We start from the raw sequence: 16,282 nt of genomic DNA, 5'->3' as shown, positions 1-16,282 counted from the left end.
GAAGAGCCGGGCTACATATTCTCACATTGTAAAGAGGAGAAGAAGAGCCGGGCTACATATTCTCACATTCTAAAGAGGAGAAGTGCCGGGCTACATATTCTCACATTGTAAAGAGGAGAAGAAGAGCCGGGCTACATATTCTCACATTGTAAAGAGGAGAAGAGCCGGGCTACATATTCTCACATTCTAAAGAGGAGAAGAAGAGCCGGGCTACATATTCTCACATTCTAAAGAGGAGAAGAAGAGCCGGGCTACATATTCTCACATTCTAAAGAGGAGAAGTGCCGGGCTACATATTCTCACATTCTAAAGAGGGGAAGCGGAGCCGGGCTACATATTCTCACATTCTAAAGAGGAGAAGAGCCGGGCTACATATTCTCACATTCTAAAGAGGAGAAGAAGAGCCGGGCTACATATTCTCACATTCTAAAGAGGAGAAGAAGAGCCGGGCTACATATTCTCACATTCTAAAGAGGAGAAGAAGAGCCGGGCTACATATTCTCACATTGTAAAGAGGAGAAGAAGAGCCGGGCTACATATTCTCACATTGTAAAGAGGAGAAGAAGAGCCGGGCTACATATTCTCACATTCTAAAGAGGAGAAGAAGAGCCGGGCTACATATTCTCACATTGTAAAGAGGAGAAGAAGAGCCGGGCTACATATTCTCACATTGTAAAGAGGAGAAGAAGAGCCGGGCTACATATTCTCACATTCCAAAGAGGAGAAGAAGAGCCGGGCTACATATTCTCACATTCTAAAGAGGAGAAGTGCCGGGCTACATATTCTCACATTCTAAAGAGGAGAAGAAGAGCCGGGCTACATATTCTCACATTCTAAAGAGGAGAAGAAGAGCCGGGCTACATATTCTCACATTCTAAAGAGAAGAAGAGCCGGGCTACATATTCTCACATTCTAAAGAGGAGAAGAGCCGGGCTACATATTCTCACATTCTAAAGAGGAGAAGAAGAGCCGGGCTACATATTCTCACATTCTAAAGAGGAGAAGTGCCGGGCTACATATTCTCACATTCTAAAGAGGAGAAGAAGGGCCGGGCTACATATTCTCACATTCTAAAGAGAAGAAGAGCCGGGCTACATATTCTCACATTCTAAAGAGGAGAAGAAGAGCCGGGCTACATATTCTCACATTCTAAAGAGGAGAAGAAGAGCCGGGCTACATATTCTCACATTCTAAAGAGGAGAAGAAGAGCCGGGCTACATATTCTCACATTCTAAAGAGGAGAAGAAGAGCCGGGCTACATATTCTCACATTCTAAAGAGGAGAAGTGCCGGGCTACATATTCTCACATTCTAAAGAGGGGAAGCGGAGCCGGGCTACATATTCTCACATTCTAAAGAGGAGAAGAAGAGCCGGGCTACATATTTTCACATTCTAAAGAGGAGAAGAAGAGCCGGGCTACATATTCTCACATTCTAAAGAGGAGGGGTGCCGGGCTACATATTCTCACATTCTAAAGAGGAGAAGAGCCGGGCTACATATTCTCACATTGTAAAGAGGAGAAGAAGAGCCGGGCTACATATTTTCACATTCTAAAGAGGAGAAGAAGAGCCGGGCTACATATTCTCACATTCTAAAGAGGAGAAGAAGAGCCGGGCTACATATTCTCACATCCTAAAGAGGAGAAGAAGAGCCGGGCTACATATTCTCACATTGTAAAGAGGAGAAGAAGAGCCGGGCTACATATTCTCACATTCTAAAGAGGAGAAGAAGAGCCGGGCTACATATTCTCACATTCTAAAGAGGAGAAGAAGAGCCGGGCTACATATTCTCACATTCTAAAGAGGAGAAGAAGAGCCGGGCTACATATTCTCACATTCTAAAGAGGAGAAGAAGAGCCGGGCTACATATTTTCACATTCTAAAGAGGAGAAGAAGAGCCGGGCTACATATTCTCACATTGTAAAGAGGAGAAGAAGAGCCGGGCTACATATTCTCACATTCTAAAGAGGAGAAGAAGAGCCGGGCTACATATTCTCACATTCTAAAGAGGAGAAGAAGTGCCGGGCTACATATTCTCACATTGTAAAGAGGAGAAGAAGAGCCGGGCTACATATTCTCACATTCTAAAGAGGAGAAGTGCCGGGCTACATATTCTCACATTCTAAAGAGGAGAAGAAGAGCTGGGCTACATATTCTCACATTCTAAAGAGGAGAAGAAGAGCCGGGCTACATATTCTCACATTCTAAAGAGGAGAAGAAGAGCCGGGCTACATATTTTCACATTCTAAAGAGGAGAAGAAGAGCCGGGCTACATATTCTCACATTCTAAAGAGGAGAAGAAGAGCCGGGCTACATATTCTCACATTGTAAAGAGGAGAAGAAGAGCCGGGCTACATATTCTCACATTCTAAAGAGGAGAAGAAGAGCTGGGCTACATATTCTCACATTCTAAAGAGGAGAAGAGCCGGGCTACATATTCTCACATTCTAAAGAGGAGAAGAAGAGCCGGGCTACATATTCTCACATTCTAAAGAGGAGAAGAAGAGCCGGGCTACATATTCTCACATTCTAGAGGAGAAGAAGAGCCGGGCTACATATTCTCACATTCTAAAGAGGAGAAGAAGAGCCGGGCTACATATTTTCACATTCTAAAGAGAAGAAGAAGAGCCGGGCTACATATTCTCACATTCTAAAGAGGAGAAGTGCCGGGCTACATATTCTCACATTCTAAAGAGGAGAAGAAGAGCCGGGCTACATATTCTCACATTCTAAAGAGGAGAAGAAGAGCCGGGCTACATATTCTCACATTCTAAAGAGAAGAAGATCCGGGCTACATATTCTCACATTGTAAAGAGGAGAAGAAGAGCCGGGCTACATATTTTCACATTCTAAAGAGGAGAAGAAGAGCCGGGCTACATATTTTCACATTCTAAAGAGGAGAAGTGCCGGGCTACATATTCTCACATTCTAAAGAGGAGAAGCGGAGCCGGGCTACATATTTTCACATTCTAAAGAGGAGAAGAAGAGCCGGGATACATATTCTCACATTGTAAAGAGGAGAAGAAGAGCCGGGCTACATATTCTCACATTCTAAAGAGGAGGAGAAGAGCCGGGCTACATATTCTCACATTCTAAAGAGGAGAAGAAGAGCCGGGCTACATATCCTCACATTCTAAAGAGGAGAAGAAGAGCCGGGCTACATATTCTCACATTCTAAAGAGGAGAAGAAGAGCCGGGCTACATATTCTCACATTCTAAAGAGGAGAAGAAGAGCCGGGCTACATATTCTCACATTCTAAAGAGGAGAAGAAGAGCCGGGCTACATATTCTCACATTCTAAAGAGGAGAAGAAGAGCCGGGCTACATATTCTCACATTCTAAAGAGAAGAAGTGCCGGGCTACATATTCTCACATTCTAAAGAGGAGAAGAAGAGCCGGGCTACATATTCTCACATTCTAAAGAGAAGAAGAAGTGTCGGGCTACATATTCTCACATTCTAAAGAGGAGAAGAAGAGCCGGGCTACATATTCTCACATTCTAAAGAGGAGAAGAAGATCCGGGCTACATATTCTCACATTGTAAAGAGGAGAAGAAGAGCCGGGCTACATATTCTCACATTCTAAAGAGGAGAAGAAGAGCCGGGCTACATATTCTCACATTCGAAAGAGAAGAAGAGCCGGGCTACATATTCTCACATTCTAAAGAGGAGAAGAAGAGCCGGGCTACATATTCTCACATTCTAAAGAGGAGAAGAAGAGCCGGGCTACATATTCTCACATTCTAAAGAGGAGAAGAAGAGCCGGGCTACATATTCTCACATTGTAAAGAGGAGAAGAAGAGCCGGGCTACATATTCTCACATTGTAAAGAGGAGAAGAAGAGCCGGGCTACATATTCTCACATTCTAAAGAGGAGAAGAAGGGCCGGGCTACATATTCTCACATTCTAAAGAGAAGAAGAGCCGGGCTACATATTCTCACATTCTAAAGAGGAGAAGAAGAGCCGGGCTACATATTCTCACATTCTAAAGAGGAGAAGAAGAGCCGGGCTACATATTCTCACATTGTAAAGAGGAGAAGAAGAGCCGGGCTACATATTCTCACATTCTAAAGAGAAGAAGAGCCGGGCTACATATTCTCACATTCTAAAGAGGAGAAGAAGAGCCGGGCTACATATTCTCACATTCTAAAGAGGAGAAGAAGAGCCGGGCTACATATTCTCACATTCTAAAGAGGAGAAGAAGAGCCGGGCTACATATTCTCACATTCTAAAGAGGAGAAGAAGAGCCGGGCTACATATTCTCACATTCTAAAGAGGAGAAGTGCCGGGCTACATATTCTCACATTCTAAAGAGGAGAAGCGGAGCCGGGCTACATATTCTCACATTCTAAAGAGGAGAAGAAGAGCCGGGCTACATATTTTCACATTCTAAAGAGGAGAAGAAGAGCCGGGCTACATATTCTCACATTCTAAAGAGGAGGGTTGCCGGGCTACATATTCTCACATTCTAAAGAGGAGAAGAGCCGGGCTACATATTCTCACATTCTAAAGAGGAGAAGAAGAGCCGGGCTACATATTCTCACATTCTAAAGAGGAGAAGAAGAGCCGGGCTACATATTCTCACATTGTAAAGAGGAGAAGAAGAGCCGGGCTACATATTCTCACATTGTAAAGAGGAGAAGAAGAGCCGGGCTACATATTCTCACATTCTAAAGAGGAGAAGTGCCGGGCTACATATTCTCACATTGTAAAGAGGAGAAGAAGAGCCGGGCTACATATTCTCACATTGTAAAGAGGAGAAGAGCCGGGCTACATATTCTCACATTCTAAAGAGGAGAAGAAGAGCCGGGCTACATATTTTCACATTCTAAAGAGGAGAAGAAGAGCCGGGCTACATATTCTCACATTGTAAAGAGGAGAAGAAGAGCCGGGCTACATATTCTCACATTGTAAAGAGGAGAAGAAGAGCCGGGCTACATATTCTCACATTCTAAAGAGGAGAAGAAGAGCCGGGCTACATATTCTCACATTCTAAAGAGGAGAAGAAGTGCCGGGCTACATATTCTCACATTGTAAAGAGGAGAAGAAGAGCCGGGCTACATATTCTCACATTCTAAAGAGGAGAAGTGCCGGGCTACATATTCTCACATTCTAAAGAGGAGAAGAAGAGCTGGGCTACATATTCTCACATTCTAAAGAGGAGAAGAAGAGCCGGGCTACATATTCTCACATTCTAAAGAGGAGAAGAAGAGCCGGGCTACATATTTTCACATTCTAAAGAGGAGAAGAAGAGCCGGGCTACATATTCTCACATTCTAAAGAGGAGAAGAAGAGCCGGGCTACATATTCTCACATTGTAAAGAGGAGAAGAAGAGCCGGGCTACATATTCTCACATTCTAAAGAGGAGAAGAAGAGCTGGGCTACATATTCTCACATTCTAAAGAGGAGAAGAGCCGGGCTACATATTCTCACATTCTAAAGAGGAGAAGAAGAGCCGGGCTACATATGCTACATATTCTCACATTCTAAAGAGGAGAAGAAGAGCCGGGCTACATATTCTCACATTCTAGAGGAGAAGAAGAGCCGGGCTACATATTCTCACATTCTAAAGAGGAGAAGAAGAGCCGGGCTACATATTTTCACATTCTAAAGAGGAGAAGAAGAGCCGGGCTACATATTCTCACATTCTAAAGAGGAGAAGTGCCGGGCTACATATTCTCACATTCTAAAGAGAAGAAGATCCGGGCTACATATTCTCACATTGTAAAGAGGAGAAGAAGAGCCGGGCTACATATTTTCACATTCTAAAGAGGAGAAGAAGAGCCGGGCTACATATTTTCACATTCTAAAGAGGAGAAGTGCCGGGCTACATATTCTCACATTCTAAAGAGGAGAAGAAGAGCCGGGCTACATATTCTCACATTCTAAAGAGAAGAAGTGCCGGGCTACATATTCTCACATTCTAAAGAGGAGAAGAAGAGCCGGGCTACATATTCTCACATTCTAAAGAGAAGAAGAAGTGTCGGGCTACATATTCTCACATTCTAAAGAGGAGAAGAAGAGCCGGGCTACATATTCTCACATTCTAAAGAGGAGAAGAAGATCCGGGCTACATATTCTCACATTGTAAAGAGGAGAAGAAGAGCCGGGCTACATATTCTCACATTCTAAAGAGGAGAAGAAGAGCCGGGCTACATATTCTCACATTCGAAAGAGAAGAAGAGCCGGGCTACATATTCTCACATTCTAAAGAGGAGAAGAAGAGCCGGGCTACATATTCTCACATTCTAAAGAGGAGAAGCGGAGCCGGGCTACATATTCTCACATTCTAAAGAGGAGAAGAAGAGCCGGGCTACATATTTTCACATTCTAAAGAGGAGAAGAAGAGCCGGGCTACATATTCTCACATTCTAAAGAGGAGAAGTGCCGGGCTACATATTCTCACATTGTAAAGAGGAGAAGAAGAGCCGGGCTACATATTCTCACATTGTAAAGAGGAGAAGAAGAGCCGGGCTACATATTCTCACATTCTAAAGAGGAGAAGAAGAGCCGGGCTACATATTTTCACATTCTAAAGAGGAGAAGAAGAGCCGGGCTACATATTCTCACATTCTAAAGAGGAGAAGAGCCGGGCTACATATTTTCACATTCTAAAGAGGAGAAGAAGAGCCGGGCTACATATTCTCACATTCTAAAGAGGAGAAGAGCCGGGCTACATATTCTCACATTCTAAAGAGGAGAAGAAGTGCCGGGCTACATATTCTCACATTCTAAAGAGGAGAAGAAGAGCCGGGCTACATATTCTCACATTCTAAAGAGGAGAAGAAGAGCCGGGCAACATATTCTCACATTCTAAAGAGGAGAAGAAGAGCCGGGCTACATATTCTCACATTGTAAAGAGGAGAAGAAGAGCCGGGCTACATATTCTCACATTCTAAAGAGGAGAAGAAGAGCCGGGCTACATATTCTCACATTCTAAAGAGGAGAAGAAGAGCCGGGCTACATATTCTCACATTCTAAAGAGGAGAAGAAGAGCCGGGCTACATATTCTCACATTCTAAAGAGGAGAAGAAGAGCCGGGCTACATATTCTCACATTCTAGAGGAGAAGAAGAGCCGGGCTACATATTTTCACATTCTAAAGAGGAGAAGAAGAGCCGGGCTACATATTCTCACATTCTAAAGAGGAGAAGTGCCGGGCTACATATTCTCACATTCTAAAGAGGAGAAGAAGAGCCGGGCTACATATTCTCACATTCTAAAGAGGAGAAGAAGAGCCGGGCTACATATTCTCACATTCTAAAGAGAAGAAGATCCGGGCTACATATTCTCACATTGTAAAGAGGAGAAGAAGAGCCGGGCTACATATTTTCGCATTCTAAAGAGGAGAAGTGCCGGGCTACATATTCTCACATTCTAAAGAGGAGAAGAAGTGCCGGGCTACATATTCTCACATTCTAAAGAGAAGAAGATCCGGGCTACATATTCTCACATTGTAAAGAGGAGAAGAAGAGCCGTGCTACATATTCTCACATTCTAAAGAGGAGAAGTGCCGGGCTACATATTCTCACATTCTAAAGAGGAGAAGCGGAGCCGGGCTACATATTTTCACATTCTAAAGAGGAGAAGAAGAGCCGGGCTACATATTCTCACATTCTAAAGAGGAGAAGAAGAGTCGGGCTACATATTCTCACATTCTAAAGAGGAGAAGAAGAGCCGGGCTACATATTCTCACATTCTAAAGAGGAGAAGAAGAGCCGGGCTACATATTCTCACATTCTAAAGAGAAGAAGAAGTGCCGGGCTACATATTCTCACATTCTAAAGAGGAGAAGAAGAGCCGGGCTACATATTCTCACATTCTAAAGAGGAGAAGAAGATCCGGGCTACATATTCTCACATTGTAAAGAGGAGAAGAAGAGCCGGGCTACATATTCTCACATTCTAAAGAGGAGAAGAAGAGCCGGGCTACATATTCTCACATTCTAAAGAGGAGAAGAAGAGCCGGGCTACATATTCTCACATTCTAAAGAGGAGAAGAAGATCCGGGCTACATATTCTCACATTCTAAAGAGGAGGAGAAGAGCCGGGCTACATATTCTCACATTCTAAAGAGGAGAAGAAGAGCCGGGCTACATATTCTCACATTCTAAAGAGAAGAAGAAGAGCCGGGCTACATATTCTCACATTCTAAAGAGAAGAAGAAGAGCCGGGCTACATATTCTCACATTCTAAAGAGAAGAAGAAGAGCCGGGCTACATATTCTCACTTTCTAAAGAGGAGAAGAAGAGCCGGGCTACATATTCTCACTTTCTAAAGAGGAGAAGAAGAGCCGGGCTACATATTCTCACATTCTAAAGAGGAGAAGAAGAGCCGGGCTACATATTCTCACATTCTAAAGAGGAGAAGAAGAGCCGGGCTACATATTCTCACATTCTAAAGAGGAGAAGAAGAGCCGGGCTACATATTTTCACATTCTAAAGAGGAGAAGAAGAGCCGGGCTACATATTCTCACATTCTAAAGAGGAGAAGAAGAGCCGGGCTACATATTCTGTTTCTTTATGAACATGACACATGCTGTATGCAGCTGCACAGTCTGTCCCTTTCTCTCTTGCTGCTTCACTCATTTATACACACAGGTGCAGCGATGTGGCTGAGCGTGTTGTGTGTACTCTACTGTACAGTTTGGGAGTAGGCCCAGTGATGTGTCCATAAATAAACGCCCCAGGTCTTTCCCCTACTCTGCATGAACAAAATCCCCTGCTCCCTCCTCTGGTCCATGCAGCACCATGATGTACAAACCAGGACTGTGAGTGAGAATCACCACTGTTCAGCTTCATGCTCAAACAGACAGTACTTCTTAGTCCCTGAGTCACCCACATACTATCCAACTAAAAATGTAAGTCATCCCCCTGGTACAGTTTTCGGGTTAATAATGGTTGGCCCTTGGCTTCCTAGCATCGTTCAGGGGTTGAATGTTGGTTGATCCTGAAGCCTTTCATTCTTCTCTCTATCATTTTCTCTTTCTTTCCTTAGCGTGTTCTCACACTTTACCCTTACCTCTGGGCTAGATGATGGTTGTCCCCCAGTATCTCCCTCTCTCAGGCCTGTTCTAGGGCTAAATTATGTTTGGCCCTGGCTGTGGTTCTCCTTCCCACTCATGGGCTGAGTTATTGTTGCTACATCAGGCTTGGTGATGCCTGTGTATCCTTCCAGGCTTTTTTACTGCCACGGCCGGGGCTGTTCACAATAGGGCTTTTCACTGTCTGGATATTCCTGGATCCGGGTCCATTCCTCAATTATCTTTTAATGTTGCAAAGGTTTCCTGATTTGCTTTTGAACACGTCTTCCATTCTGCCTGTTGGTGCCACACAGAGAGCACATACAGGTTGGTACATACAGGTTGGTTTAGGACGGTGAGAAGACCACATTACCCAACAGGCTGAGTTTCAGCAGTTTTGCACACTGTGAACTTTACTCAGCATTAGACTTTGATTTCTGGGAATAGGAGTCCTTTGTTGTTAGGCTAACCCTGCCAGTCTAACCGTTCTTGATGAAAACTCAACACATTTTATAATCCAGCGTTAATAACAAAGTTGTTAATTTGAAGTCGTTATGTCTGTACTTAACATGACTCCATACTTTATATTTTGTATTCTGGAACGTTGTGCCCCATTTTTCATTCCGCCTCTGTTTCTCCTCTATTCATGTGTTTGGCCCCGCTAAAAAAAACATTGGCAGTGTAATCCAACAGGAAATAGTCCCACATCTGTTCCTGGTTCTGAACATCAACATGAAGAAGTGGGGTTTATGGGGAGTTAATGTGTACCTCTCGCCCCCAGTCCTGGGGTCGCTCCGTCCCCCTGTCCGTCTCCCTCACCTCTACCTCCAGGCTGCCCTCCTCACCCCCACCTCCCCCACTTCTTCATGTGCCTCTGTGAATCATCCTTAGAGGAGGGAGGGTCTTAAACAGTCTGAGGAACCCAGCTTCACTCTGCCAGCTCTGCAAATAATCAGAGACAACCTCTGACTAATACGTGTGAATCAATCTTAGACAGCCTCACAGGGACTCTTATCACTCTCACTCACTCACTCACTCACTCACTCACTCACTCACTCACTCACTCACTCACTCACTCACTCACTCACTCACTCACTCACAGTACATACAGTGCCATGAAAAAGTCTTTGCCTCCTTTCTGATTTTCTCTAATTTAGCATGTTTCTGATACTGAATGTTATCAGATCTTCAACCAAAACCTAATATTAGATAAAGGGAACCTGAGTTTACAAATAACGCAAAAAAAGGTATACTTATTTATTTAATAAACTAAGTTATGCAACACCCAATGCCCTGTGTGAAAAAGTAATTGCACCCTTACACACAATAACTGGTTGTGCCACCTTTAGCTGCAATGACTCAAACCAAACACTTCCTATAGTTGTTGATCAGTCTCTCACGTCGCTGTGGAGGAATTCTGGCCCACTCTTCCATAAAGAGCTGCTGTAACAGCAACATGTGGGTTTTTTAAGAATGAACTGCTTGTTTGAAGTCCTGCCACAACATCTCAATTGGGACTAGGTCTGGACATTGACTAAAACATTCCACAACTTCAGATTTGTTGCTTTTTAGCCATTTTCATGTAGACTTGAATGTGTGTTTTGGATCATTGTCTTGCTGCAAAGGGGGCAAATAATACTTCACACATTCTATCACACATTATGACTCATATAAAACATAGACCCTCACACTTCGACAATAACACTTGAAGATACAGATACAAACTTTCACAGAAATTACAGTTTGCCCAATACATGATTATGGCTGAGGTTCTCACAGCCGTCTCCTCCAAGCTTCTCTTCTCTCTCCTCTGCCTGTGGAATCTGGCTCTAGTATGGCAGACTAGTATGAGTATGCTAGTGTGTATGCACTGAACCATACAATACTATGTTATCGGTTGTATGATCGACTGGTTAATTAAATTACATTGAATAGATTAATTAATTATTATTTCCTCATGTCGGTTTTGTCTCTCCCTCTCTCAGGCCGTGTGACCCCGGAGCAGCTGTGTTCCTACGTACAGCTGTTTAAGAGCAACTGGGGGGCTCTAGAGAGTCACTGTGGGGTAATACAGCTGGGCCTGGCCACCGCCCAGACTCTCCGTCACCCCACACTGCCCCGCTGGGACTCCTGCCTTGCTTTTGAGAGGCTCCTCCTGCAGGTATACTACACACACACACACACACACACACACACACACACACTCTGCCACCCCACTCTGCCCCATTGGGACCCCTGACTGGGGGGGGGGGTGAGGCAAGGTGACCACAACTTTGTTGGGATAAACTGTCTGTCAGAGAGAGAAAAACGCACTGTAACTCTCTACTGTGGTTTATAAACATAGCCAGTTGTGTTTGTAGGAAAAAAAACATGCAGTTCCTGTGTAAACTTCTGGGGGAAATAGCCTGCTTTCCAGTCAGTATTTAGAGTTGTTGGGGTGAACGGGAGAAAAGGAAGCAGTTTACCAGGATGGATTGGGGCGGATGTGCACGTCTGTCAGACCATGGCAGGGTCAGAGGTTATTGGAGAAGGGGACAGAGAGAAAGACTGAGGACAAGAGAGAGTAAACAGCTGAAGTGTCTCATCACACCTCTGACCAATAGCAGTGGTCTGCTGACATTTTAGAATCTCTCTCACTCTGAGTGGAGACTGAGAGCGGTAAGGCGCCATGTTCTGGAGTCTTCTAATCAAACTAATACTACTCTATTCCGAAAACATTTCCTCCTCTTACCTCTGTTTTCATAGTCTCTTTATATTCCTGAAGCTGTAAAGCCAGCAGCAGGACAGCACAGTATTTAGGAACTTATTAAAGTAAATCACGGAAAAACAAAACTGGCCTGCGCCTGCCAGCGTCCCATGCCAAAGTGGAATTTGAAAACAACCTTGTAAATCTTGTTTCTTAGCTGAGCTCCTGGGAGGAAGATGCTTCGGCCTATTTGGTACCAGTATCCTTCGTACCATGTTAGTCCACATCAAGCCATATCACTCCGTTTGTTCTGTACCCTTCTGACCTCATTTGTTCTCACAGTCCACTCTGCCTTTCAGCTTCAGTATCATAGTAGTCAGCAGGCGTTTATGGAAGAAAGTGGAAAATGTGTCCTCAGGTAAAAATAGATACCAGGTAGGCCCAGTGATAACCATCTTATCTCAAGTGAGTATTGTTTTTGTTTGTGTATGTTTGGAACCCCATTCAAAACACATTCTTGGAAAATCAGCAGACCTGGGTTCAAATACCATTTCAAATATCTCAATGACTTTCACATACAGTACCAGTCAAAAGTTTGGACACACTTTCCAGGATTTTTCTTTATTTGTACTATTTTCTACATTGTAGAATAATAGTGAAGACATTGAAACTATGAAATAACACACATGGAATCACGTAGTAACCAAAAAAGTGTTAAACAAATCAAAATATATTTGAGATTCTTCAAGGTAGCCACCCTTTGCCTTGATGACAGCTTTGCACGCTCTTGGCATTATCTCAACCAGCTTCACCTGGAATGCTTTTCCAACAGAGTAGGTGAACAGAGATCATCTGTTCACCTACTCTGCGTCTCACTAAGACACGGCGGTTGGAACCAAAAATTTGGACTCATCAGACCAAAGAACAGTTTTCCACCGGTTGAATGTCCATTGCTCGTATTTCTTGGCCCAAGCAAGTCTCTTCTTCTTATTGGTGTCCTTTAGTAGGGGTTTCTTTGCAGCGATTCAACCATGAAGGCCTGATTCACGTAGTCTCCTCTGAACAGTTGTTGAGATGTCTGTTACTTGAACTCTGTGAAGCATTTATTTGGGCTGCAATTTCTGAAGCTGGTAACTCTAATGAACTTATCTTCTGCAGCAGAGGTAACTCTGGGTCTTCCTTTACTGTGGCGGTCCTCACGAGAGCCAGTTTCATCATAGTGCTTGATGGTTTTTGCGACTGCACTTGAAGAAACTTTCAAAGTTCTTGAAATGTTCCGCATTGACTGACTCATGTCTTAAAGTAATGATGGACTGCCATTTCTTTTTACTTTTTTAAGCTGTTCTTGCCATAGGGATATCTGTTTACCTCCCATACCTTGTCACAACACAACTGATTGTCTCAAACGCATTAAAGAAGGAAAGCAATTCCACAAATGAACTTTTAACAAGGCTCACCTGTTAATTAAAATGCATTCCATGTTACTACCTCATGAGGCTGGTTGAGAGAATGCCAAGAGTATGCAAACCTGTCAAGGCAAAGGGTTGCTAAATTGAAGAATCTCAAATATATATTATCATTTGTTTAACACTTTTTTTTTGTTTACTACATGATTATATATTTGTTATTTCATAGTTTTGATGTTTTCAATATTATTCTACAATGTATAATATTGTAAAAATAAAGAAAAACCCTGGGATGAGTAGGTGTGTCAACTTTTGACTGATACTGTATTTGCAAATTAAGTAGCTATAATAAAAATAAGAAGTAGTTGCATATTTATATTTATTTGAAAATACACTTGGAAAGTATTTTGACAGTCTTTTCAAATACTATTTTCAATTACCTGGGTTAAATGTATGGGGGTGTATTTGAGTCAGTGTTTTTGATATACAATTCGTCAACTATTTTTTTATTTTATTTTTTACAAATAATCATTCAAATACTCAAATCAAAGTACTTGTTCTGGTATGTGTATTTGAAAATATTAAAGTGCACAACAAAAGTATTTTAAATACCAAATACTAAAATGCACATGTTTTTTAACCCAGGTCTGGAAATCAGATCTCCCAATCAATCCTTGCAGCTTGACTCGTGACGTGAGAGTTGGTTTGCAATCAAAACGGACCTGTAATGTGAGCCCCTGTTTTATTGAGGTATTAAGTTAAATGAGTTTCTGTGTGCTCCTCTCCCTCTCTTTGTTGATTTCATCTCACCACAATGTTTGGGCTCTGGCTACAATGTGGACACAGAGAAGGGTATTTACATTGGAAACTGCATGGCTGGATGAAATGGCTCTTTTCTCTGGCTGGTGTGGCAGTTACCCTGTTTACCCTGCCTGAGTGTGTGAGGGGAGCAGTTTGGCAAAGCTGGGCACACGGTGCTGATGGACACAGTCCCAGACTAAGGTGGTGGTGTAAGCTTAGTTAGGCCATGGGAACAGGCTGTAACCATGGTCCTGTGAGGTCAGGTCAGGCCTTACTGTGATAAGGTCGACACCTTTAACCTCTGCCCTCCCATTCACTCAGTGATTAACAGTGAAACAATATCTGACTACAAACCACCAAACAGAATATTTACTACTATAAAACGCATGTTGGTATTTTTTATTTCACCTTTATTTAACCAGGTAGGCTAGTTGAGAACAAGTTTTCATTTGCAGCTGCGACCTGGCCAAGATGAAAGTAGTTCGACACATACGACAACACAGACTTACACATGGAAAAAACAAACATAAGACGGTAGAAAAAGTCTATATACAGTGAGTGCAAATGAGGTAGGATAAGGGAGGTAAAGGCAATAAATAGGCCATGATGGCGAAGTAATTACAATATAGCAATTAAACACTATAATGGTAGATGTGCTATATATATTTATATATTTATATATATTTATATATTTATATATATTTATATATTTATATATTTATATTTATATATAAATTTATATTTATATATTTATATTTATATATATATATTTATATTTATATATATATATATATATTTATATATATTTATATATATTTATATATATATATTTATATATATATATTTATATATTTATATATTTATATATATATATATATTTATATATTTATATATATATATTTTTTTTTATATATTTATATATATTTATATATATTTATATCTTTTTATATATATTTATATATTTTTATATATATTTATATATTTTTATATATTTATATCTTTTTATATATTTATATATATATATATATATATATATATATATATATATATATATATATATATATATATATATATATATATATATATATATATATATTATGAATGTGCAAGTAGAGATACTGGGGTGCAAGATAAATAAATAAATAAATACAGTATGGGGATGAGGTAGCTGGATGGGCTATTTACAGATGGACTATGTGCAGTGATCTGTGAGCTGCTCTGACAGCTGGTGCTTAAAGCTAGTGAGGGAGAGGTGGCCAAAGGAAGAATTGGCTTTGGGGGTGACCAGTGAGATATACCTATGGTGACCAGTGAGCTGAGAGAAGGCGGATCTTTACCCTGCAACGACTTATAGATGACCTAGAGCCAGTGGGTCTGGCGACGAATATGAAGCGAGGGCCAGCTGACGAGAGCATACAGGTCACAGTGGTGGGTAGTATGTGTGGCTTTGGTGACAACTGATGGCACTGTGATAGACTGCTTCCAATTTGTTGAGTAGAGTGTTGCAGGCTATTTTGTAAATGACATCCCGAAGTCGAGGATCGGTAGGATGGTCAGTTTTACGAGGGTATGTTTGGCAGCATGAGTGAAGGATGCTTTGTTGCGAAATAGGAAGCCAATTCTATATTTAATTTTGGATTGGAGATGCTTAATGTGAGTCTGGAAGGAGAGTTTACAGTCTAATCAGACACCTAGGTATTTGTAGTTGTCCACATATTCTAAGTCAGAACCGTCCAGAGTAGTGATGTTGGACAGGCGAGCAGGTGCAGGCAGTGATTGGTTGAAGAGCATGCATTTAGTTTTACTTGCATTTAAGAGCAGTTGGAGGCCATGGAAGGAGAGTTGTATGGCATTGAAGCTCGTCTGGAGGTTTGTTAACACAGTGCCAGAGGTATACCAAATGGTGTCGTTTGCGTGGAGGTGGATCAGATAATTCTCCAGCAGCAAGAGTGACATCATTGATGTATACAGAGAAGAGTCGGCCCGAGAATTGAACCCTGTGGCACCCCCATAGAGACTGCCAGAGGTCCGGACAACAGGCCCTCCGGTTTGAAACACTGAACTCTATCAGAGAAGTAGTTGGTGAACCAGGCGAGTTCACCAGCTATTGCAGAACGCCACAGGATGTGTTTGTGCTGGTCAAGGGCAGTCAGGTCTGGAGAGAACCAAGGGCTATATCTATTCCTGGTTCTACATTTTGAATTGGGCATGCTTTTATTTAAGATGGTGAGGAATGCACTTTTAAAAAATACCCAGGCATCCTCTACTGACGGGATGAGGTCAATATCCTTCCAGGATACCCGGGCCAGGTCGTTTAGAAAGGCCTGCTCGCTGAAGTGTTTTAGGGAGCGTTTGACAGTGATGAGGGG

At 42.3% G+C, this 16,282-nt stretch overlaps 1 protein-coding gene across 2 annotated transcripts in view; it reads left to right on the top strand.

The window, feature by feature from the left end:
• The window catches only part of LOC110524553 (sec1 family domain-containing protein 2), a 231,791-nt gene that overhangs the window by 51,479 nt on the left and 164,030 nt on the right, over window positions 1–16,282 (top strand). For both annotated transcript variants that reach the window (XM_036978386.1, XM_036978387.1), the window contains exon 4: window positions 11,006–11,181. In XM_036978386.1, coding sequence (XP_036834281.1) covers window positions 11,006–11,181 — 176 coding nt within the window. The remainder of the gene's footprint in view (window positions 1–11,005; window positions 11,182–16,282) is intronic.

This window comes from Oncorhynchus mykiss, chromosome 5 (genome assembly GCF_013265735.2).
Source record: "Oncorhynchus mykiss isolate Arlee chromosome 5, USDA_OmykA_1.1, whole genome shotgun sequence".
Taxonomy (NCBI): domain Eukaryota; kingdom Metazoa; phylum Chordata; class Actinopteri; order Salmoniformes; family Salmonidae; genus Oncorhynchus; species Oncorhynchus mykiss.
Note: the sequence above shows the minus strand (reverse complement) of the source record. Positions and strands in the feature narration are given on the sequence as shown.